Genomic DNA, 26,233 nt, shown 5'->3' with positions numbered 1-26,233 from the left:
GTTTCTATAAATTTTTATTTTTTAATTATCCGGGCGTGGCGGCTTCGCCTGTGGTCCTAGCTACTTGGTAGGCGGAGGCAGGAGGATCACCTGAGCCTAGGACGTCAAGGCTACAGTGAGCCATGATCACACCACTGCATTCCAACCTGGGCAACGTACGCAGCAAGACCCTGTCTCAAAAAAGAAAAGAAAAAAAAAATTATATCTGAGTTTCATACTAAACAAGCCCCTGATAGATTCCAGAGTAGATGACTGGCTGTCTAATATTCAAGTTTACTTTTTGAAGCACTATTCTGTTTCCTCTCCTCCTTCCATCTTCTCCAACTTTAGAGCCCAAGGATTTTGTGCAGTATCCCTGTCCTAAAGCCTAGTCAATTACTGGAACACTTCTGACTTTCATACCTTTTTCTAATTAGGTTAAAATCTCCACTGTATATTTGTTTACTCAAATTTTACCCTCTCCACCAACTTGCACAAAACATCATATGCAACCAAAAAATGGACATACCATGTAGCCAAAACGTCTTTCTTTTCTTTTTTCTTTTCTTTTTTTTTTTTTTTTTTGAGACAGTCTTGCCCTGTCACCCAGGCTGGAGTGCAATGGCTCGATCTCGGCTCACTGCAACCTCCACTTGCTGAGTTCAAGCGATTCTCTTGCCTCAGCCTCCAGAGTAGCTGGGATTACAGGTGACCGCCACCATCCCCAGCTAATTTTTGTATTTTTAGTAGAGACGGAGTTTCACTATGTTGGCCAGGGTGGTCTTGAACTCCTGACCTCAGGTGATCCACCTGCCTCAGCCTCCCAAAGGGCTGGGATTACAGGCATGAGCCACTGCAGCCGGCCCAAAGCCACTACTTTTAGAAGTAACAGAAAAAAGAAGGCTGGAGCTCTGATTACATGGTACTGTTCTGAGTACCAAAACTCAGTGATCACTGATGAAATGTAAACTTTTTGTTGTAAGTTTCAAGAAAAGGAAACTGCCCTAAGTGCTTATATTATGATGGTTCTTGTAGTTATTTATTGCTGATTTTGTTTCTATGGAAAAGAAGGGGCGGAGAGATTGGATACAATTAAACAAAGAAAGCTTAGTATTTCAGGCCCTTCAAATTAGAAAGTCAGATTTGAGTCCTGGCCCTGTCACTCATCAGCTGTGTGACCATGGGCATCTAGTTCTTTAACCTTTTCTAGCCTCAGTGTTATCTGTGAAATGCAAACAGGAGTAATATCTAACTCATAGGCTTGCTGTGAGAATGATTAAGGTACGTTAAAATGCTTCATAAGCTGTTCTTTATAAATATTTGTTATTATTATTATCCTCTACTCCTAGCAACAATTCTAGGTCTCATTCCAAACTAGTCATCTAATTTAAAATTCAGCTTTCTCCCTATTAAAATGCTCTACTGAAATTTTCTTGCTGGTCAAACTGAATAAAGACCACAATGCAACTGAACTGAAAGGTTAGCAGATATTATGTTATCTCTAGGATGCTCTCAATATATGGCACAATTATTCCCCGTGTCCACTTTATTCTAGCTACCTTACTCAAGTACACTCTTGAAAGAAGTTGAAACTATTCATTTATTCACCTCCCCTAAATTAAGGAAAATTCATATAATGCAAATACTTTGTATTTTAGGAGAAGCTTATTTGACAATACTGTACAATTCTCATGTTACTATCAACAATTTCCATTATATCCACTAGTGATTTTCGTTTGACACTCCATAAGCATTATTCATAGTAGGAAGCAAGGAGGAAACCTTTATTAACAGCCAATCCTTATGAAGCTAAGACTTCAAGAAATAAGAAGGAAGGCCAGGCACGGTGGCTCCTGCCTGTAATCCCAGCACTTTGGGATGCTGAGGCGGGCGAATCACAAGGTCAGGAGTTTGAGATCAGCCTGGCCAGTACGGCAAAACCCCGTCTCTACTAAAAATACAAAAATAGCCAGGCGTGGTGGCAGGTGCCTGTAATCCCAGCTACTCGGGAGGCTGAGGCAGGAGAATCGCTTGAACCTGGGAGGCAGAGGTTGTGGTGAGCTGAAATCCTGCTGTTGCACTCCAGCCTAGGTGACAAGAGCAAGACTCTGTCTCAAAAAAAAAAAAAAGAAAGAAAACAGCATATCAGGCCGGGCGCGGTGGCTCAAGCCTGTAATCCCAGCACTTTGGGAGGCCGAAACGGGCGGATCATGAGGTCAGGAGATCGAGACCATCCTGGCTAATACGGTGAAACCCCGTCTCTACTAAAAAATACAAAAAACTAGCCGGGCGAAGTGGCGGGTGCCTGTAGTCCCAGCTACTCGGGAGGCTGAGGCAGGAGAATGGCGTGAACCCGAGAGGAGGAGCTTGCAGTGAGCTGAGATCCGGCCACTGCACTCCAGCCTGGGTGACAGAGCAAGACTCCGTCTCAAAAAAAAAAAAAAAAAAAAGAAAACAGCATATCCAATATTTACTGCAGCACTCAGTAGTAGCAAACAACTAGAAACAACCACAATGTCCATCAATGTGAAACTTGTTAAACTAGGATATACATATGCACCCATTAAAAAGAATGAAGTGGCTGGGCACAGTGGCTCATGCCTGTAATCCTAGCACTTTGGAAGGTTGAGGCAGGAGGATCACTTGAGGTCAGGAGTTCAAGACCAGCCTGGACAACATAGCAAGACAAAAAAAAAAAAAAAAAAAAACTAAAAATAAATTTTAAAACGTAGCCGGGCACAGTGGCACATGCCTATGGCCTCAGCTACTTGGAAGGCTGAAGCGGGAAGATTGCTTAAGCCCAGGAGTTTGAGACTGCAATGAGCTATGATCACACCACTGCACTCCAGGCTGGGCAACAGAGTGAGACCCTATCTTTAAAAAAAAAAAAAAAAGAAGAATGAAATGGGACTATATACTAGTATGGAAAGAGTTTCAAAAAAGTGAAAAAAGCAAATTACAGAATATATAAAGTATGCTTCCATTTGTATAGGAATGAATACTTGTAATTTCATATACTTGCATATGCATGGAATACTTCACGGTAATAACTTCTAGAAGTAACTGGATGGCTGAGGTGGAAGGATGGAAAAAGGATTTAACCTTTCCAATGTATGTCTTTGTGTATCTTTTGTATTTTGTGCCATATACATATACTACATACCAAAAAAAAAAAAAAAACCTCTATTTTTACATCTTTAGGCTTGATTTTGAATCTACACGGCAATATTAAACTGACCATTTTTAGATTCTACTTATCCACAACTGATAGCTTTAGAAGCACGCTAACACTGAAAGCCCTGTAGATCAGAAAAATATTTTACAATAGTAACACAGCATTTTGAACAAATCAAGAGAAGAGTTTAACACAGAGAAGGTCTTTTGATTTCAACCAAAACTGGTGTTCTAACCTAGTATCAGTCAACTTTGTCTCTGTCTACCTTAGAAAACCAAACTTGATAAACAACATTTATTAAATACTGTATATCTGAACACTGGACTAAGTATATTAGATATTTAATAATTCCTGTCAGATAAAAATTTATTCATTTCTAATGTTTTGTAATATAATTTGTTATGTAGAGCTTTTTTCCATATTTATTTATTTATTTATTTTTTTAGATAGAGTCTCGCTCTATTGCCCAGGCTGGAGTGCAGTGACACGATCTCGGCTCACTGCAAGCTCCGCCTCCTGGGTTCACGCCATTCTCCTGCCTCAGCCTCCTGAGTAGCTGGGACTACAGGGCCCGCCACCACGCCCGACTAATTTTTTGTATGTTTAGTAGAGACAGGGTTTCATTGTGTTAGCCAGGATGGTCTCGATCTCCTGACCTTGATCCGCCTGCCTCGGCCTCCCAAAGTGCTGGGGTTACAGGCGTGACCCACTGTGCCCGGCCCTTTTTTCCATATTTATTAATATTTAGGATTGTCAGAAATGGAATAACAGAGTCAAAAGATACAAGGAGCCAGGCGCAGTGGCTCACATCTATAATCCCAAAATTTGGGGAGGCCAAGGCAGGAGGATCACTTCAGTTCAAGACTTGAAGACCAGCCTGGGCAACACAGCAAGATCTCATCTCTACTAAAAATAAAACAAATTAGCCTGACATAGTGTCATGCCCCTGTAGTACCGCACCCTGTATTACGAGCTACTCAGGAGGCTGAGGCAGGAGGATTGCTTGAGCCCAGGAGTTCAAGGCTGCAGTGACCTATGATTGTGCCACTGCAGTTCAGGCTGACAGAGCAAGACCCTGTCTCCAAAAAAAAAAAAAAAACACACACAAAGCTTTGTTAAAGACTGGCAAAGTAGTTTTTATTTTATTTTATTTTGTTTTGAGACGGAGGTCTCGCTCTGTTTCCCAGGGAGTGCACTGGCACAATCTCAGCTCACTGCAGCCTCCACAGCCTCTCAGGATCCAGCAATTCTCCTGCCTCAGCCTCCCGGGTAGCTGGGATTATAGGCACGCACCACCATGCCTGGCTAATTTTTGTATTTTTAGTAGAGATGGGGTTTTACCATATTGGCCAGGCTGGTCTCGAACTCCTGACCTCTGGTGATCCGCCTGCCTTGGCCTCGCAAAGTGCTGGGATTACAAGTGTGAGCCACCATGCCCAGCCAAAGGCTGGCAAGGTTTTTTAAAAAACAATTATTCATTACCAACTACCCCTTTTATCACTGGTGACCTATTTTCCACTATTTTATTACTTTTCTTCTTTGCTAATTTATACCCAGAGATCGTATTTTAATAAGTGGATTTTCGGTTGTAACCACTCACAGGTTCATCTTTTGTGCCTCATTTTTCCAGTCTCATATGTCATCAGGCCTCCAATTGTTAATGCCATTTTGGAATCCAGTCCAGGAAAATACCTGGCTACAGTTTTGTATGCTCCTCCTAAAACAATTCTGTCACTTCTAACAGAAAGTTATCCATCTTAAAATCCCACTGTACCTTCTCCTAAATGACGTTCAAATAAAAGTTCAATATTCTTCCTTTAGGTGCATCAGAACTAGGTAGATGATCTCCTTCTATCCAACCCACTCTTCTCCCTTTTTTTTTTTTTTTTTTCAATTCAAGGTTTCTATTTCCTCCAGGAATCTATTCCTGATTCACTCTACTGATCCTCCCAACTAACCCACCCACCAACGTAATTCATGAACTCACTCTTAAGGGATACAGTAGGTTTTACTCAATTTTTGTATTTATTTACTAAACAACGTCTGCATTAAATGGTCAAAGGTTAGGAACTGTTTATATGCTTCCCAGTTACATATAATATACGACACCAAAGTATAATAGTAACTTTCTTTTTTGTTGTTGTTTTTTTTGAGACGGAGTATCGCTCTGTCACCCAGGCTGGAGTGCAGTGGTGCGATCTCGGTTCACTGCAGCCTCAGCCTCCTGGGTTCAAGCAATTCTCCTGCCTCAGCCTCCCGAGTAGCTGGGATTACAGGTGTCAACCACCACGCCCAGCTAATTTTTGTATTTTGGGTAGAGGCAGGGTTTCACCATGTTGGCCAGGCTGGTCTCAAACTCCTGACATCAGGTGATCCACCCACCTCAGTTTCCCGAAGTGCTGCGATTACAGGCGTGAGCCACAGCACCAGGCCATATAGTAGTAACTTTCTAAACTGACTTCCATTTAACCAATTTATGAGAGTAAGTGGAGCTCTCCATTCTCTCAGTAAAATAACACTGAATAATGCCCATGAATAAACTGAACTCTTGAAGCTACTGTGCTACACTCTTTAAGAAACTCTCAGCTGGGTGTGGTAGCTCACGCCTGTAATCCCAACACTTTGAGAGGCCAAGGCAGGTGGATTACTGGAGGTTAGGAGTTCAAGACCAGCCTGGCCAACATGGTGAAACCCCGTCTCTACTAAAAATACAAAGTTAGCTGGGTGTGGTAGTGTGCGCCTGTAATCCTAGCTTTTAGGGAGGGTGAGGCAGGAGAATTGCTTGAACCCAAGAGGCAGAGGTTGCAGTGAGCCGAGATTGTGCCATTGCACTCCAGCCTGGGCAAAAAGAGTGAAACTCTGTGTCAAAGACACACACACACACACACACACACACACACACACACACACACACACACACACAGAGATGGGTTTGAATCCCTGCCAAAAACTTAATTCCTCTGTAACCTTAAGGAAATTATTCAAATGTTTCTTCATCTATAAATGAAGTGTTAAACTAGCCGGGCGTGGTGGTGTGTACCTGTAGTCCCACCTGCTCAGGAGGCTGACACGAGAAGATGACTTGAGCCCAGGAGTAAGCTATGCTCTCACCACCGGGCTCCAGCCTGGGTGACAGAGCAAGACCCCGTCTCAAAAACAAATAAATAGGCTGGGTGCAGTGGCTCTCACACCTATAATCCCAGCACTGTGGGAAGTTCTGGCAGGTAGATAGCTTGAGGTCAGGAGTTCGAGTTCAAGACTAGCCTGGTCAACACAATGAGAACTCGTCTCTGCAAAAGCTTAAAATAAAGAAAAAAATCAGCCAGGTTCAGCAGTATACCTATAGTCCCAGCTACTCAGAAGGCTAAGGCAAGAAGCTCACTTGAGCCTAGGACTTCAAGGTTGCAGTAAGCTATGGCCATGCCATTGCACTCCAACCTGGGTGACAGAGCAAGACCTCATCTCTAAATAAATAACGTATTAAAATTAAAATTAAACCTACCCCAAACTTTGAGGGGTGAGGAATACGTTTATGACCTTGATGGTAGTTATGGTTTCAGTGATCTATAGTTATCTCCAAAGTAATCAAGTTGTATATATTAAATATATACAGCTTTTTGTTCAATTATACCTTGATAAAGTGATTTTTAAAATAAACAAAAAATAGGGATAAATTTTTTAAACTTAAATCCACCTCACAGGTTCAAGGATTAAATGACAACTCATGTAAATATTTAGCATGCTGCCTGGCACATAAGTACTCAAGTAAGTATTACGTAGACTGCCAGGAAAAGACATTCCTTGCCAGGCACAGTGGCTTGCACCTGTAATCCCAGCATTTTGGGAGGCCAAGGCAGCAGGATCACATGAGGTCAGGAGTTTGAGACCATCTGGGCAACACAGTGAGACCTCACTTCTTAAAAAAAAAAAAAAATTGGCCAGGCATGGTGGCTCACGCCTGTAATCCCAGCACGTTGGGAGGCCGAGGCAGACAGATTGCCTGAGCTCAGGAGTTTGCGACCGTCCTGGGCAACACGGTGAAACCCCGTCTGTAGGAAAATACAAAAAATTAGCCGGGTGTAGTGGCATGCGCCTGAAGTCCTAACTACTGGGGAGGCTGAGGCAGGAGAATTGTTTGAACCTGGGAGGCGGAGGTTGCAATGAGCTACTGCACTCCAGCCTGGGCAACAGAGCGAGACTCCATCTAAAAAAATTAATAAAAAGACATTTCTATTCTCAGCCCTTACCACTAGGCCAAGTATTGCATATTTACACTTCCAAAACTAGAATATCTTCTAATCGGTCCTTAACCAGAGGTATCAGAATGCCTTAAAGATTTTTGTCAGGCCGGACACAGTGGCTCACACCTACAATCCCAGCACTTTGGGAGGCTGAGGCGGGCGGATCACCTGAGGTCAAGAGTTCAAGACCAGCCTGGCCAACATGGTAAAACCCTGTCTCTACTAAAATTACAAAAAGTAGCCGGGCACGATGGCACGCACCTGTAATCCCAGCTACTGGGGGGACCGAGACAGGAGAATCGCTTGAACCCAGGAGGCAGAGGTTGCAGTGAGCCAAGATTGTACCACTGCACTCCAACCTGGGCAACAGAGCAAGACTCCATCTCAAAAAACAAAAACAAAAAAGGCTCTGTCCCATTGGGTCATGTTCACCAGGTGACAGCTTTAGAAGCCCCTTAACACATACATAATACTTATATTATGTACAAAATTTGTATTTTTATATTGATTTTTATGTTTATATTGTTTATACTTATATTTGGAAAGTTCCCCCAAGTAGCTCTGATGAGAATCGTTGGTAAACAACCACTGCTAAAGATTATTGATCTCTTAATAAGATTACCCAATTATGGGTGTGGTGGCTCACACCCATAATCCCAGAACTTTGGGAGGCTAAGGTGGGCAGATCACCTGAGGTCAGGAGTTCAAGACCAGCCTGGCCACCATAGTGAAACCCCATGTTTACTAAAAATACAAAAATTTGCTGGGGACAGTGGCGTGCACCTGTAATCTCAGCTACTCAGGAGACTGATACAGGAGAATCAAGCCTGCGAGCTGGAGGTTGCAGTGAGCCAAGATCACATTGCACTCAAGCCTGGGCGACAGAGCAAGACCTTGTCTCAAAAAAAAAAAAAAAATTACCCAATTACTACTCAGATGTTAAAAAATCACTAAAAAGACTTGGGTGGATTAACTTATGAGTTAGCCAAATAACCAAAATAAATTTGATAGAATACTTACAAAAACTACTATATAAGAAGATCCCAGTATGTCCAGGTTTTTCCTATTCAGATATATAGATCTGCAGATGTAAACCAAAAACATAGCACCTCCCACAAGTGTCAGTTCTACTAAAATAAGTATTTCCTGTGTTAAAGAAAACTATAAGGCATACCTAATCAGCATTATTTATTTATTTTATTTATTTTTTTTTTTTTTGAGACAGATTCTCACTCTGTCGCCCAGATTGGAGTGCAGTGGCACGATCTTGGCTCACTGCAACCTCCGCCTCCCAAGTTCAAGCAAGACTTCTGCCTCTGCCTCCCGATCAGCCTCCCGAGTAGCTGGAACTACAGGAGCGTGCCACCACGCCCAGCTAATTTTTGTAATTTTAGTAGAGACAGGGTTTCACCATATTGGCCAGGGTGGTCTCGAACTCCTGACCTTGTGATCCACCCGCCTCGGCCTCCCAAAGTGCTGGGATTACAGGCGTGAGCCACTGTGCCCAGCCAATCAGCATTAAATTTCTAACTTTGCAAAGGCCTTAACAGGTTTAGCTTGGAGACATACGACTTTAATAGGCTTCTTTCAATTTTGGCACTGACATTTTAAGCTAGATAATTCTTGGGGAGGGAGAAGATGGGCATGCAGGTTGTCCTATTCATTGTTAAGATGTTTTAGCAGCATCTACAGGCACTAGATGCCAGTAGAACCCCACCTAGCTGGGCATGGTGGCTCACGCCTGTAATCCCAGCATTTTGGGAGGCCAAGGCAGGTGGATCACAAGGTCAGGAGTTCAAGAACCCCACCTGATTCTAGTCGTGACAACCAAAATGTGTCCAGACATCAACAAGTGTTCTCTGGGGAAATGGGGGTTGGGAGAGATCATCACTCCTCTTTGAGAACCACTGCTCTAGTGGATGTTTTTTCCTGGCTCTTTTATGGCAGTTTCTCTATTTTCTGAGCTAGTGAGCCATCTCCATTTCTTCACAGGGGACAATGAGAATAGACCCCAAAAAGAACTGGCTGCTGCTTTTTATTGCAAAGAGAAGCAATGAAATTCAGCAACACATTGGTAGAACCGGATTTGAATTCCCATTCAAAAACTTACCAGCAGTGTTGTCTTGAGCATGTCACTTAACCTCTCCAAGTCTGTTTCCTCATCTGCAAAATGGGAATAATAATATCTACTTTGCAGAGCTGCCATATCAGAGATCATTTAAGTAAAAATGTACTATGCCTGAAACTTAGTAGGAATGCAATAAATTATAGCTATTACTATAAATGTTGATAACATTAGAGGATATTGTATCCCCTTTGCAATGCTTTTATTAGTACGCCAACTTTATTGTACATTAGAATCACCTGTGATACTTGTTAAGCCATTGAAGACGCCCAGATCCCACCCTCAGAAAGGTCCAGAAACAATGCTGAGAAAAATTGGCTGAATTTTTTACATTATACTTGACTGCTGTATTTTCTCTCTGTTGTAAAACTCTGCAGCATTTGAAGACAGAAGAAAAAGAGAAATTCATAAAACAATCATGTAAAATATGTGTCATATAGAACAAAAACTACTTTAAAATAATGGTGTTTTGACAGTTTATTTTGAAGGTCATTTTAAAAACAAAGTTAAAGACAATCTGAGAAAAAATTGCACAGAATACACTCATTAAATAGGTATGGTTTATGGTGATTAAATCAAAATAAGGGAAATATGTTCTCTTCTGCAATTCCAGAAATAGGTTCTGTTGTCCGGAAGGTTCTTATACATCCAAAAAGGGGGGATAATCATGGCAATTAAAGCTGCCTCTTAATCATGTAAATCTACAGTAGCAACTAAATTTTTCTGTTCTTCCCATTAAGTCAGTTTCGATCTTCAAACTGTGCCTTGTTTTTTAAAAGATAAGATGCTAGAAATTCAATGGGATTTGGTGGTCTGTAAGGGAAAAGAAATCCAAAGTTTAGAAATATATTTCCTAGATGTGTTAATTTAAACATATTGTTCCATAATGAAAACTCATCTTTTTAAGTTTAATTTTCATTTCACAGTCAAAGGACATTTGTAGTAAATAAAATAAATGAGATAAGCAAGCAAATTAATTAGCCAACAAAATAGTTTAATGAGACTGAAATTTTTGTATGGCTTAAATCTAGTTATGAACTCAATTTTAAAACATGTTTAAAAAATGTATTGACAATGGGATGATCATTACCCCAGAGAGAATAATGACTTGAAGGGGTCACATGGATGGCTTCTGAGATGCTGGCAGTATTCAGTTTCTTGATCTGACTGCAAGCTACACAGGTATGTTTAGTTTGTGAAAATTCATCAAGCTGTATACCTATGATATGTGTAATATTCTGTGTAATATCCTTCAATAAAAGAACAAAAATAATATAGGACAGTGGATGTAGCATCACTAAGACATGTAGATGAACTCAAGTGACTAGTCAAAGAAGCAACACTAATACAGATAAGTAGGTTATGTTTCTTTTCTAAAAGCTACTTCTTTCTTTCTTCAAATACTTAAAATAAATAATTCTAATACTATTTAATACAACTACAGTGCACCTAAGAAGATAAACACATTTATAAAACTAAGAGGAGATATTTCATATTAACACTTCTTTTTTTTTTTTTTTAGACGGAGTCTCGTTCTGTCACCCAGGCTGGGATGCAGTGGCCAGATCTCAGCTCACTGCAAGCTCCGCCTCCTGGGTTCACGCCATTCTCCTGTCTCAGCCTCCCGAGTAGCTGGGACTACAGGCACCTACCACCTCGCCCGGCTAGTTTTTTGTATTTTTTAGTAGAGACGGGGTTTCACCGTGTTAGCCAGATGGTCTCGATCTCCTGACCTCGTGATCCGCCCGTCTCGGCCTCCCAAAGTGCTGGGATTACAGGCTTGAGCCACCGCACCCGGCCCATATTAACACTTCTATGTAAATTATTCTTGCTGAGAATACAAGTCCAAAGATGAAAAACTGGGGAGACATCTATTTTCAACTCTACTATGAAAAGGCATATTGAAAATGTGTTTACAATAATCTCAAAACATTCCCAGAGCACTTTAAACAGCCCTAAGAGCTGTCTACAAATAGACAAGATTTTTCACGTAGTATTTAGGGTTCACATGATGAATTATTTTACCAGAACTCTTTACTTAAAAAATGTATTTGGGGCCAAGCGCAGTGGCTCATGCCTGTAATCCCAGCACTTTGGGAAGCCGAGGCGGGTGGATCACGAGGTCAGGAGTTTGAGACAATCCTGACCAACATGGTGAAACTCCGTCTCTACTAAAAATACAAAAATTAGCCGGTCGTGGTGGTGCGCACCTGTAATCCCAGCTACTCAGGAGGTTGAGGCAGGAGAATCACTTGAACCCGGGAGGTGGAGGTTGCAGTGAGCCGAGATCGCACCACTGCGCTCCAGCCTGGGCAACAGAGCAAGACTCTGTCTCAAAAAAAAACAAAAACAAACAAAAAAAAACACACACAATGTATTTGGCCGGGTACAGCGGTGGCTCACACCTGTAATCCTGGCACTTTAGGCGGTCAAGGCGGGCAGATCACAAGGTCAGGAGTTCGAGACCAGCCTGGCCACCATGGTGAAACCCTGTCTCCACTAAAAATACAAAAAATTAGCCGGGCATTGTGGTGCATGCCTGTAGTCCCAGCTACTAGGGAGGATGAGGCATGAGAATCACTTGAACCCCAAAGACAGAGGTTGCAGTGAGCCAAGATCAAGCCATAGCACTCCAGCCTGCCGCAACAGAACAAGACTCCATCTTGAAACAAAAACATACTTGGGCTGGGCATGGTGGCTCACGCTCATAATCCTCACACTTTGGAAGGCCAAGGCGGGCAGACAGCTTGAGCCCAAGAGTTCAGAATCAACCTGGGCAACATGACGAAACCCTGTCTCTACAGAAAATACAAAAAATCAGCCAGGCATGGTGGCACACACCTATAGTCACAGCTACTCAGGAGCATTAGGTGGAAAGATCGCTTGAGCTTGGGAGTTTGAGGCTGCAGTAAGGCATGATTGTCCCCACTGTATTCCAGCTGGGGCAACAGAACAAGACTCCATGTCAAAAAAAAGATTTACTGGCCAGGTGCAGTAGCTCATGCCTGTAATCCCAGGATTTTGGGAGTCCAAGGAGGATCACTTCCAAGCCTGGGCAAGATAGTAAGACCCCAACTCTTCAAAAAAGCTTAAAAATTAGCCTGGCATAGTGGCACACGCCTGTAGTCCCACCTACTCAGGAGGCGGAGGTGAGAGGATTGCTTAAGCCCAGAAGGCTGAGGCTGCAGTGAGTGGTGATCTCGCCAATGCACTTCAGCCTGGATGACAGAGCGAGACCCTGTCTCAAAAAAATTAACAATAAAAGAAAAAATTTTAATGTATTTAGGAGCTTGAACTTAAAAATTTCTTCAAATGTTTTTCTAGCATTTAAAGTAATATTTGGAGGCCAGGCGTAATGGTTCATGCCTGTAATCCTAACACTTTGGGAGGCCGAGGCAGGTGGATCACCTGAAGTCAGGAGTTCCAGACCAGCCTGATCAACATGGTAAAACCACATCTCTACTAAAAATACAAAAATTAGCCAGGCGTGATGGCAGGCGCCGGTAGTTCTAGCTACTCTGGAGGCTGAGGCAGAAGAATTGCTTGAACCCAGGAGGCAGAGGTTGCAGTGAGCCAACATTGTGCCACTGCACTCCAGCCTGGGCAACCTAGCAAGACTCTGTCTCAAAAAATAAATAAATACAGTAATATTTTAAATTTCTAATATATTAGTCTTCCCTAGAGGAAAAGCAAAAAAATAGAAAAGATACCTTTTTTTTTTTCCTTTTTTGCCTTTTTTTTTTTTTTTTTTTTTAAGACTAGTCAAGTGCAGTAGCGAGAAGGCAGGGAAGGAGTAGAATAGGGGAATAAGGGCCAGGCGCGGTGGCTCACGCCTATAATCCCAGCAGTTTGGGAGGCCAATGAGGGCAGATCACCTGGGGTCAGGAGTTAGAGACCAGCCTGGCCAACATGGTGAAACCCCGTCTCTACTAATACAAAAGAGTAGAGTACTGACTAATACAAAAATTAGTCACGTGTGGTGGCACACACCTGTAGTCCCAGCTATTCGGGAGGCTGAGGCAGGAAAATCATTTGAACTGGGAATCAGAGACTGCAGTGACCTGAGATTGTGCCACTGCATTCGAGCCTGGGCAACAAAGACTCTGTCTCAAAAAAAACAAAAAACAAAAAAAAAAACAGGCTAGGCGCAGTGGATCACCTGAGGTCAGGAGTTCGAGACCAGCCTGGCCAACATGGTGAAACCCCATCTCTACTAAAACTACAAAAATTAGCTGGGTGTGCTGACAGGCACCTGTAATCCCAGCTACTCAGGAGGCTGAGGCAAGAGAAATGCTGGAACCCAGGAGGTGGAGGTTGCAGTGACCCGATATCATGCCACTGCATTCCAGCCCTGGGTGACAAGTACAAAACTCTGTCTCAAAAAAAAAAAAAAAAAGTAGTAGAATAAGGAGCTTGATCTGTAAGACTATCAACAATGAAGTTAACTCACTACCTTCAGACCAGCCAAGACACCCATATTTTAATTGTTGATAGTAGAGCCAAGATATAGCTCACAGTCATAAATAAATAGTAATTTACAAATATAGCCACCAAAAACAAATATTTACTGCTCATTCATATAATTTTTATATAAACAAATTATTCTAAGTTAATAACTCACTTTTACTATAAGAAAAGATATATTTCCTTTTTTTTTTTTTTTCTGAGGCAGGGTCTCACTCTGTCACCCAGGCTGGAGTGCAGTGGTGCGATCACAGCTCACTGCAGCCTCAAACTCCTGGGCCCAAGCCCAAGCGATCCTCCCACCTTGGCGTCCCAAGCAGTGCGGGTTAAGGCATACACCACCACACCTGGCTGAGATGAGACATAGTTCCATCAAGTTCTTTATCAAGTTATGTCAGTTTGCTATTATAATGTTTATTATTATTCTTTGAATAAAACGGAATATGCACCTAATAAATGTTGACTAATCTAACTTGCAAAACCAATTTTCTTATTAGATTTGCTTACACAAAAAAGAATTTAGATGAGAAATACTGGGGAAAATATGTTAAAGAAAGAGAAATAATTGTACTCTTACTACTAAGAAAATTTAAGGCCAGGCTCAGTGGCTCACTCCTGTAATCCCAGCACTTTGGGAGGCCGAGATGGGCAGATCACAAGGTCAAAAGATCGAGATCATTCTGGCCAACACAGTGAAATTCCATCACTGCTAAAAATATAAAACCTAACCAGGCGTGGTACTGGGTGCCTGAGCTGCTCAGGAAGCTAAGGCAGAATCGCTTGAACCCATGAGGTGGAGGTTGCAGTGAGCCAAGATCGCGCCACGGCACTCCAGCCTGGCGATAGAGCGAGACTCCAAACCCTGTCTCTACTAAAAATACAATAACCAGCCAGGCATGGTGGCAGGTGCCTGTAATCCCAGCTACTCGGGAGACTGAGGTAGGAGAATCGCTTGAATCCGGCGAGGTGGAAGTTGCAGTGAGCCAGGGTTGCACCACTGCACTCCAGCCAGGGACAGAGAGCAAGATTCTATCTCAAAAAATAATAATAATAGGCCAGGCGCAGTGGCTCATGCCTGTAATGCCAGCACTTTGGGAGGCTGAGGCAGGCAGATCACTTGAGGTCAGGAGTTCAAGACCAGCCTGGCCAACATGGTGAAACTCCATCTTTACGAAAAATAAAAAAATTAGCCAGGCACAGTGGCACACACCTGTAGTCCCAGCTACCCAGGAGGCTGAGACACAAGAATCACTTGAAACCAGGAGGCACAGGTTGCAGTGAACAGAGATCACACCACTGTACTCCAGCCTGGGCAACAGAGTAAGACTCTGTCTCAAAATAACAATAATAATAAAAAATTATAATCATGAAGACTATGGAGAGACATAGAAAAATGTTATATCACAATAAGTAAAAAGAAGATTCAAAATTACATGTATATCATGATCACAAATCTTTACAAATATGCATATGATCTAAGAATGGTGGGAAAAAATTTAAATGTCTGAATTATGAGATTATGGCTGAGTACTTTCTTAAAAACTTTAACATCCATAAATCACACAAAAAAGTTGCTATACATAACTAATGATATTTCACATAGGGGAATCTATTTTGCTTTCTTTACTAACTCCATTTGTGGACACAATTATCTTACCTTTCCTTTGCAAGCACAGCAAGTCCCTGTAATAAGATAGGCACAACTGTCTGATCCAGGTAGGCACGAGTTGGCAAAGACTGGAGATCTACCTTCTGCTTTGATGACTTTTCTGCATTAATCTTCTCATTTTCTACTATCCTCTAGTGAATTCAAAAAAAAGTACATGAACATTTCAAATAAATGTTATTTTGAGTGCTAAACAAAACTAATGGAAATATGACACTAATAGAAAAGACAAATCAATGACTAGAAAGATGGTACTAGACCACAAACTTCTCTGCCCAAAATAAATTCAGACCCATCTTTCAATCTCATTCAAGCTCTTTCTCTCCAAAAGCACCACATTATCTCATTCTTCTAATGTCATGTCTCAAGATCCTACTCTTTCTCCCTTTCCTTCTGACTTTGTAGGAGTAAACACAAATCCTTTTTTCTCTTTTTCATGTAAGTATCTTCTTAGAGTGTGTTCCCAAAAAAAACTGGACGTGACACCAAACAGCACCAAATCATAGTAAGAAAGCTGGTCACAGCAGAGACAGCAAGCTTCAGGGTCCAAGGCTTATACACTCAAGAGAATAGAGTTAAAATTTATTACCATTGTCTTATATTCACTGTTGTCATTTTTATGGTTACCCTCTACTTATCACGATGAGAATGCTTTTCCCTTTATGTTTATTTTTTAAAGAAATACATTCAGCCTTTACCAAACTGCAAAATCCAGTCTTTACCAAAAATACAAAAATCAGGCCGGGCATGGGGGATCACGCCTGTAATCCCAGCACTTTGGGAGGCCAAGGTGGGCAGATCACGAGATCAGGAGATCGAGACCATCCTGGCTAACACGGTGAAACCCCATCTCTACTAAAAATACAAAAAATTAGCCGGGCGTAGTGGCAGGCGCCTGTAGTCCCAGCTACTCAGGAGGCTGAGGCGGGAGAATGGCGTGAACCCGGGAGGCGGAGCTTGCAGTGAGCCGAGATCGCGCCATTTCACTCCAGCCTGGGTGACAGAGCGAGACTCCGTCTCAAAAAAAAACAAAAATTGAGCCAGGCGTGGTAGTGCGTGTCTGTAGCCCCAGCTATTCAGGAGCCTGGGGTGGGAGGATCACTTGAGCCCTAGAGGTGGAGGTTGCAGTGAGACGAGATCATGCCACTGCACTCCAGCCTGATCGACAAAGCAAGGCCGTGTCTCTGCATAAACAAATAAATAAATCCATGATTTTAAAAAAATGAACAGGTTTAAGAAAATACATTATGTAAATAACAACCCCAAAATGAAGAAAATTATTAACAAAAAAATCATTCGTGTCACATTTAAATGAATGAAGTTTTCCCCATTCAGACAGGTAACACTAAAAACCAATTATTAATTATAATTAAAAATAAATGAAGTTTAAAAAATAATATTTTCTTCTTCACAACCCTCAAATTTTGGAGCTATCAAATAAATTCGGGCTAACATTCAGAGCATTAAAAAGTAACTTATTGCCTCCATCACTCACATTTTTAAAACTAATGTATTAAAATATTTTGTGGCCTGCGCGGTGGCTGACACCTGTAATCCCAGCACTTTCGAAGGCCAAGGCAGGCCGACCACGACTCAGGAGTTCAAGACAGCCTGACCAATATGGCGAAACCCCATCTCTACTAATAATACAAAAATTAGCCGGGCGTGGTAGTGGGCACCTGTACTCCCAGTTACTCGGGAGGCTGAGGCAGAAGAATCGCTTGAACCCGGGAGGTGAAGTTTGCAATGAGCCAAGATCACACCACTGCACTCCAGCATGGGCGACAGAGAAAGACTCCGTCTCAAAAAAATAAAATAAAAAAAGAACTAGACAGGCATGGTGGTGCACACCTGTAATCCCAGCTACTTAGGAAGCTGAAGCAAGAAAATCACTTGTACCCGGGAGGCAGAGGTTGCAGTGAGTTGAGGTCATGCCACTGCACTGCAGCCTGGGTAACACAGCAAGATTCCGTCTCAAAAAGGGAAAAAAAAAGGCCGGGCACAGTGGCTCATGCCTGTAATCCCAGCACTTGGGGAGGCCCAGGCAGGTGGATCACGCGGTCAGGAGTTCAACACCAGCATGACCAACATGGTGAAACCCCGTCTCTACTAAAAATACAAAAATTAGCCAGGTGTAGTAGTGCGCGCCTGTAATACCAGCTACTCAGGAGGCTGAGGCAGGAGAATCACTTGAACCCGGGAGGCGGAGCTTGCAGTGAGCTGAGATCGGGCCATTGCACTCCAGCCTGGGCGACAGAGTGGGACTCCGTCTCCAAAAAAAAAAGTTGCTTTTTAAAAAAAATTTTAGATATTTAAAATAGGGGCTGGATGTGGTAGCTCACGGCTGTATTACCAGCACTTTGGGAGGCCGAAGCAGGGGGATCGGCTGAGTCCAGGAGCTCAAGACCAGCCTGACCAACATGGTAAAACCCCATCTCTACTAAAATTACAAAATTAGCCAGGCGTGGTGGTGCACACCTGTAATTCCAGCTACTTGAAAGGCTGAGGCAAGAGAATCGCTTGATCCTGGGAGGTGGAGGTTGCAGTGAGCCAAGACTGCACCACTGCACTCCAGCCTGGGTGACAGAGCAAGACTCCATCTCAAAACAATAAAAAAAATAAAAATGAAAGAGACAAAAAAAATAAAATAAAATAAATAAGAAATGGCTGTAAAAAGACAAAACAGTATTCCTAAGAGCACTTTCATTTAAATGAACTTTTGCTTCAATCATACTCAAACTAGATATAAAAGAGTCGACAAAGAAAACTTTTTCTACTTTTAATTTTATTTTGGTAAAAGTGAGAAAAAACCTTTAATCACATTATCTGTAACATATATAGCATGGTTTCCAAAGACACTTCCCATAACTATGTCAGAAAACTTCTGCTTATGATTTTTCAATCTAATTTTGGAATTAAAAGATAATTTTCTATTAAATACAAAGTTTTTTAATCTATAAAATACTATTTATTTGTCCATTTTATTTTTCATTAGTAAATTTCAACAGATAATTGGCACACCATCACTTCAGAAATTCTAACTAAGCCTTTGTAAAAGTCACCTTTCCATTGCAGAAAAGACTATACAACTTCATTATTTCTGAAAACTGACAGTATCATCTTAAATGAATTTTCATCCCCTAAATCAAAATCCACTATGTTCAAAACTTCACGTTGATCACAACAAAGACAATGCGGCAAACTTCAAAATCTCACAGTGTATTTCCTAAAAACAGTCCTAACTTCCAGTCACAGTATACGTATACAATAAAAACTACTCGGGACCAGGCGCAGTGGCTCACATCTGTAATCCCAGTACTTTGGGAAGCCAAGGCAGGAGTCTGAGCGCAGGAGCTTGAGCGCAGGAGTTTGAAACCAGCTTGAGCAACATAGTGAGACCCTGTTACTATTTTTTAGAAAATAATTTTAGGCCGGACACAGCGGTTCACGCCTGTAATCCCAGCACTTTAGGAGGCCGAAGCAGGTGGATCACAAGGTCAGGAGTTTGAGACCAGCCTGACCAACATGGTGTAACCCCGCCTCTATTAAAAATACAAAAATTAACCAGGCGTGGTGGCATGTACCTGTAATCCCAGGACTCAGGAGGCTGAGGCAGGAGAATCGCCTGTCCAGCCAGGGCGACAGAGCAAGGCTCCATCTCAAAAAAAGAAAAAAATATTTTAACTTGTGAGTTACATGACATTATAATGCCTACAATAAGAAAGCCAATAAGAAAGAGCAGTGCGGCTGGCTGTGGTGACTCACGCCTGTAATCCCAATACTTTGGGAGGCCAAGGCAGGCAGATCACCTGAGGTCAGGAGTTCAAGAACAACCTGGTCAACATGGAGAAAACGCAACTCTATTAAAAATACAAAACAAGCAGGGTGTGGTGGCACATGCCTGTAATCCCAGCTACTTGGGAGGCCAAGGCAGCAGAATCACTTGAACGTGGGAGGCGGAGGTTATGGTGAGCCAAGACCGCGCCATTGCACTCCAGCCCAGGCAACAAGAGCAAAACTCCGTCTCAAAAAAAAAAAAAAAAAGAGCAATGCCTAAGCAACTCCTATAACTCCTGTAATAAATTTCTTAACCAAATCCTCCCATTTATTTCATTTGAACATTTACGAATTATCTACTATGTGCCAATTGTGATGCTCAATTTCACTTAAGTCAAAATCTTGAACTAATCTAAAAATAGATATATCCAAACTACCACAAACAAACAATGAGCTGGTAAGACAGTGTAGAACAGTGATCACAAAAAGGGAAGAAATGAGGTAAGTACTATGACTGTCCCAGCTTCCTGCTTTCTGCCTGGAGAACTTACAGGATGCAGTATAGGGAGAGAGAATGTGAACAGAGCCTAGTAGTCTCCCTGAGTTGAGAAGACAGAGTTGAAAATTCTGGGAGACCAAAACAACTAAAATTTGCAAGGCAGAGCACTGAAGAGAAGAAAGGTGAGTGGAGACAAGAACTGCACAGAAAAAGATTAAAGATATTGCCTTCCAGTCTTCAGGTGAATGCTTATCAATAGATGGTTATAAGTCAACTACCCAAGGCCAGGGAAATAACTATCTTGTGTTAGTCCATTTGCATTGCTATAAAGAAATACCTGAGGGTGGGTAATTTATAAAGAAGAGAGGTTTATTTGGCCACAGTTCTGCAAGCTACACAAGCATGGCACCAGCATCTGCTTCTGGTGAGGGCTTCAGGGAGCAATGAATCGTGACAGAGACAGAAGGGGAACTGGTGTGTCACATAACGAGAGGGAGCAAGAGAGAAAGGAGTAGGTGCCAGGCTCTTTAACAATCAGATCTCATGGTAACTAATAGAGTAAGAACTGACTCATTACCAAAAGATGGCACCATGCCAGTCATGAGGGATCTGCCCCCATGACCCAAACACCTCCCACTAGGCCCCACTTCCAACACTGGGGGTCACATTTCAACATGAGACTTGGAAGGGACAAATATCTAAACTATATTACACCAGGAGGAACAACCTTGCAGCTCACACAGGCTGGAAACAGTTTGTGTTCCAGTGACACAGGGGGAGAAAATCTCATAATACGCCAGCTGTGGTGGCTCACACATGTAATCCCAGCACTTTGGGAGGCCAAGGCAGGTGGATCACCTTAGGTCAGGAGTTTGAGACCATCCTGGCCAACGCGGTAAAACCCCGTCTCTACTGAAAATACAAAAATTAGGTAGTCATGGTGGCACATGCCGGTAATTCCAGCTACTCGGGAAGCTGAGGCAGGAGAATCACTTGAACCCAGGAGGTGGAGGTTGCACTGACCCAAGATTGCGCCACTTCCAGCCTAGGCGACAAGAGCAAAACTCCATCTCAAAAAATAAAAATTAAAAAAAGGTGAAACGCTTGCACCCGGGGGGCAGAGGTTGCAGAGAGCCGAGAGCGCGCCACTACACTCCAGCCCGAGCGACAGAGCGAGACTCTATCTCAAAAAAAAAAAAAAATTATAATGTATTCCCGCCGGACGTGGTGGCACACACCTCTAGTCCCAACTATTCAGGAGGCTGAGGTGGGAGGATCACTTAAGACCAGGAGTTTGAGACTACAGTGAGCTATGATCATGCCACTGTATCCCAGCCTGGGTGAAAGAGCAAGACTCGGTCTTAATGTAACAAACCTACACGTTGTGCACATGTACCCTAGAACTTAAAGTATAATAATTAAAAAAAAAAAAGGAAAAAAAAAGACTCGGTCTTAAAAACAAACAAATAAATAAATACATTTGGTCGGGAACAGTGGCTCACGCCTGTAATCCCAGCACTTTGGGAGGCTCAGGCGGGTGGATCACGAGGTCAGGAGATCAAGACCATCCTGGCCAACATAGTGAAACCTCACCTCTACTAAAATACAAAAAATTAGCCAGGCGTGGTGGCTCCCAGCTACTTGGGAAGCTGAGGCAGGGGAATCGCTTGAACCCGGGAGGCGGAGATTGTAGTGAGCCGAGATTGCGACACTGCACACCAGCCTGGCGACAGAGCAAGACTTTGTCTCATTAAAAGAAAAAAAAAAAAAAAACCATGTATAATATATTCTATATGTTCACAACAGAAAAAAGCATAAGTAGGCCAGATGCAGTGGCTCACACCTGTAATCCCAGCACTTTGGGAGGCTGAGGCGGGCAGATCACTTAAGGTCAGCAGTTTGAGACCAGCCTGACCAACAGAGTGAAACCCCGCCTCAACTAAAAATACAAAAATTAGCTGGGCATGGTAGTGGGTGCCTGTAATCCCAGCTACTTAGGAGGCTGAGACATGAGAATCACTTCAACCCGGGAGGCAGAGGTTACACTAAGCCGAGATCGCGCCATTGCACTCCAACCTGGAGATAGAGCAAGACTCAGCCTCGAGAAAAAAAAAAAGAAAAAGAAAAAAAGTTAGGTAAACTGGTCTTTTTTTTTCTTCTTTTTTTTTTTTTTTTTGAGACAGCGTCTCACTCTGTCACCCACCCTGCAGTGCATTGGCATGATCTTGGTTCACTCCAGCCTTGGCCTCCCAGGCTCAAGCAATCCTCCCACCTCAATCTCCTGAGTAGCTGGGACTATAGGCATGCACTTTTCTTTTTTCTTTTTTTTTTTTTTAGATGGGGTCTCACTATGTTGCCCAGGCTGGTCTTAAACTCCTAGATTCTAGGAATCCTCCCACCGTGGCCTCCCAAAGGGCTGGGATTACAGGCATGAGTCACGTCCCATGATGGCAAAATATTTTTTTTAAATAATGGCTGAAATTCTTCCAAATTTGATGAAAATTCTAAACCACAGATCCAAGAAGCTCAATGAATCCTAAGCAGAAGCATTAAAAGAAAAACACTGGCCGAGCATGGCGGCTCACACCTGTAATCCCAGCACTTTGGGAGGCCGAGGTTGGCGGATCACGAGGTCAGGAGATCGAGACCATCCTGGCTAACACAGTAAAACCTCCTCTACTAAAAATACAAATAAAATTAGCTGGGCGTGCCTGTAGTCCCACCTACTTGGGAGGCTGAGGCAGGAGAATGGTGTGAACCCAGGAGGCAGTGTTTGCAGTGAGCCGAGACCACACCACTGCACTCCAGCCTGGGCGACAGAGTGAGACTCCATCACAAAAAAAAAAAGAAAAGAAAAGAAAAGAAAAAAACTACACCAAGACACACCACAACCAAATAACTTTAAAACACTGATATAAAGAAAATCTCAAAAGTAGCAAGAAGACATTATTGAGGAGCAAAGATAGGAACGATAGCAAGCTTCTTTTCAGAAACAATGTCTGCCAGAAGACCGTGAAGCAATCTACAACTAGCAAAAATATCTTCTAAAAACAAGGGCAAAATAATGACTTTTTCAGACATTCAGAAGCTGAAAGAATTTCTTACCAGCAGAAGTGAACTACAAGAAATGTTCAAGGAAGCCCTTTGGGCAGGAAGAAAATGATATCTTTTGGAAAGATGGAAATCTAGACCTACACAAAAGAATGAAGATCTCCAGAAACAGTCAATATGTGGATAAATGTAAAATTCTCCTTTTTTTGGCCGGGCACGGTGGCTCAAGCCTGTAATCCCAGCACTTTGGGAGGCCGAGACGGGTGGATCACGAGGTCAGGAGATCGAGACCATCCTGGCGAACACGGTGAAACCCTGTCTCTACTAAAAAATACAAAAAAAAAAAAACTAGCCGGGCGAGGTGGCGGGCGCCTGTAGTCCCAGCTACTAGGGAGGCTGAGGCAGGAGAATGGCGTAAACCCGGGAGGCGGAGCTTGCAGTGAGCTGAGATCCGGCCACTTTAAAGTGACTTTTTTTTTTTGCTTTTGAGACGAGGTTTTGCTCTCTCACTCAGGATGGTGTGCACTGGTGCAATTAGGGCTCACTGCAGCTTCGGCCTCCTGGGCTCAAGTGATCCTCCTGCTTCAGTCTCCCAAGTAGCTGGGACTGTAGGCACCTACCGTCACACTCAGCTAATTTTTCTTTCTTTTTTTTTTTTGTAGAGACAGGGTTTGTAGGCTGGTTTCAAACTCCTGAGCTGAAGCGGTTTACCAGCCACCATGCCCAGCCAACTTTTTTATTTTTGAGATGGAGTCTCACTCTGTCGCCCAGGCTGGAGTACAGTGGCACGATCTCAGCTCACTGCAACTCTGCCCCCGGGGTTCAAACAATTCTCCTGCCTCAGCCTCCTGAGTAGCTGGGATTACAGGGGCTCGCCACCACGCCTGGCTAATTTTTGTATTTTTAGTAGAGATGGGCTTTCACCATGTTGGCCAGGCTTGAAATCCTCACCTCAAGTGATCCACCCACCTCAGACTCCCAAAGTGCTGGGATTACAGGTGTGAGCCACCATACCTGGACTGTATGCTTTATTAAAAAACAAGACGTGTGATTCAGTTTGGATAAATGAGAATAAAAGCATTTCTAACCACAGTAATAATAGTAATAGCTGTTAATATTTTTTCTAGCCTTGGCCAGGCACGATGGCTCACACCTATAATCCCAGCACTTTGGGAGGCCAAGGCGGGCGGATCACGAGGTCAAGAGATAGAGACCATCTGGCTAACACAGTGAAACCCCGTCTCTACTAAAAAAAAATACAAAAAATTAGCCGGGCATGGTGGTGGGTACCTGTAATCCCAGCTACTTGGGAGGCTGAGGCAGGAGAATGGCGTGAACCCGGGAGGCGGGGCTTGCAGGGAGCCGAGATCTTGCCACTGCACTCCAGCCCGGGCAACAGAGTGAGACTCCGTTTCAAAAACAAAACAAAACAAAACAAAAACAAAACAAAAAATTTCTAATCTTTTACTATGTGCCACACACACTCTTAAGCAATTTGCCTGTATCTTCAGCCCCATAAGGCTCAGAGAAGTTCAGTAACTTGTTCAAGGTCACCAGAAAGTATGTTGGGAACTGTATTTTCAACCTAGGCAGGTTGACATTTTTGCAGTAGAATTAAGTTGTATTACTAATTTTTTTTTTTTTTTTTTTAAGACAAAATCTCGCTCTGTCGCCCAGGATGGAGTACAGTGGCATGATCTCGGGTTCAAGCGATTCATGATTCTCCTGCCTCAGCCTTCCGAGTAGCTGGGATTAGTAGAGACGAGGTTTCACCATGTTGACCAGGCTGGTCTGGAACTCCTGACCTCAGGTAATCAGCTCGCACTGGCCCTTAAAGTGCTGGGATTACAGGGGTAAACCACTGCGTCCGGCCTTATTTTTTGGGGGGGGCGGGGAGAAGGGAAGAGGGACAGGGTCACGTGCTGACACCCAGGCTGGAGTGCAGTGGTGTGATCATAGCTCACTGCAGCCTCGACCTCCCCAGCTCCAGCAATCCTCTCACTTCAGCCCAGGAGTTACTGAACTCTAAAAAGAAATAAATACTTATTAAATGTTGACTCCTCCAGCACACTATTCTGCTACAAAGACCAACAGATTTCCTAATTTCATTTTTTACTTTTTTTTCTTTTTTTTGAGACGGAGTCTCCCTCTGTCGCCCAGGCTGTAGTGCAGTGGCGCGATCTCAGCTCACTGCAACCTCAGTTTTCCAGATTCAAGCGATTCTCTGGCCTCAGCCACCCGAATAGCTGGGATTACAGCCATCCACCATCATGCCTGGCTAATTTTTGTATTTTTAGTAGAGACGGGGTTTCACCACGCTGGTCAGGCTGGTTTGGAACTCCTGATCTCAGGTGATCCACCAGCCTTAGCCTCCCAAAGTGCTGGGATTACAGGCGTGGGCCACCGTGCCCAGCGAAGGGTTTCTTAATTTTAATATGCGATTTTTACGTAGCAACATCCCAAAAGATGGATTAAAAGCCACCAAGCAAAATGATTTAGACAGTATCCCTCAAGAATGTGTTTCGTAATAAAAATTCAATCCTTTGGCTCAAACCTAATTTGTATGTCTGCACACCAAGAAGCATTAGTACTAATAAAACAAGCTACCCATAACTTGATACCATTCAGTTCACGATAACAAAGTTTTCCCTTGTGCATAGTAACCTAGTAAAAGCAGATTCCAAGTTTTCTCCAGCTCGCAAGAGACAACACAGATGAGGCATAGGAACTGGGCGAGTTACCTCAACGTTGTCTGTGAGACCATACTCAGAGTGAGGATTTTCTGCAACCTAGAAAACAAAACACCGGTCACAGAGATAAAAGTCCCCCCTTTCTCGCTGCCTCCCTGAACACTGCCACCCTGAATTCAGGGCCTCCTGATACCTGCGTTTGTCCCTCCAGCATCTGCTCCGGCTCCATGGCGGACCCTGCAAGTCACAGTCCCCGGATACCAGTCTTGGAAAACAAGAAGAGCCGCGAGTTACCTGGGAGATTTCAACACGAAGACGCCAGGATGGAGTGCAGCCCAGCCCCCGACCCCGCCCCTCACCCCCACCTGGGCGCGGGAGCACCCCGAGCAGTAGAGCGGCAGAGTGGGACAGTCCACAACTGGGCGCCTACGTGGGGTCTGGAAACTCTACGACAGTTCCAAGTACCTAGAATGAGTGAGAAACTGGGGGAAAGGAAGCTGATTACCCGCGCCCAAGCCGTTCGTTCTTATGAGCCCTGCACCGCGCCACCAACTCCCAGCACCAAC

At 43.3% G+C, this 26,233-nt stretch overlaps 1 protein-coding gene across 15 annotated transcripts; it reads right to left on the bottom strand.

Moving 5' to 3' along the window:
- Position 1: 1 nt before the first annotated feature.
- DPY30 (dpy-30 histone methyltransferase complex regulatory subunit) lies at positions 2 to 26,233 on the bottom strand. Of its 15 annotated transcripts, none has more exons than XM_065527211.2 (7): positions 26,033 to 26,233; positions 25,861 to 25,932; positions 25,719 to 25,766; positions 15,642 to 15,784; positions 9,760 to 9,891; positions 9,506 to 9,558; positions 2 to 170 (listed from the first exon to the last, which is right to left on the bottom strand). In XM_065527211.2, exons 2-6 carry the CDS (start codon positions 25,894 to 25,896, stop codon positions 9,555 to 9,557), a joined length of 363 nt encoding a protein of 120 aa, XP_065383283.1. In that variant the 5' UTR covers positions 25,897 to 25,932; positions 26,033 to 26,233; the 3' UTR covers positions 2 to 170; positions 9,506 to 9,554. The 15 variants fall into 15 exon arrangements, with proteins under 15 accessions (XP_065383283.1, XP_065383284.1, XP_065383281.1 ...); XM_065527212.2 differs by having other exon boundaries at positions 25,861 to 25,961; positions 26,133 to 26,233; XM_065527209.2 differs by having other exon boundaries at positions 26,133 to 26,233.

The sequence above is a fragment of the Macaca fascicularis genome, chromosome 13, assembly GCF_037993035.2.
Source record: "Macaca fascicularis isolate 582-1 chromosome 13, T2T-MFA8v1.1".
Lineage (NCBI taxonomy): Eukaryota > Metazoa > Chordata > Mammalia > Primates > Cercopithecidae > Macaca > Macaca fascicularis.
The sequence above is the reverse complement of the archived record's forward strand: the minus strand, read 5'-3'. Positions and strand labels throughout refer to the sequence as shown.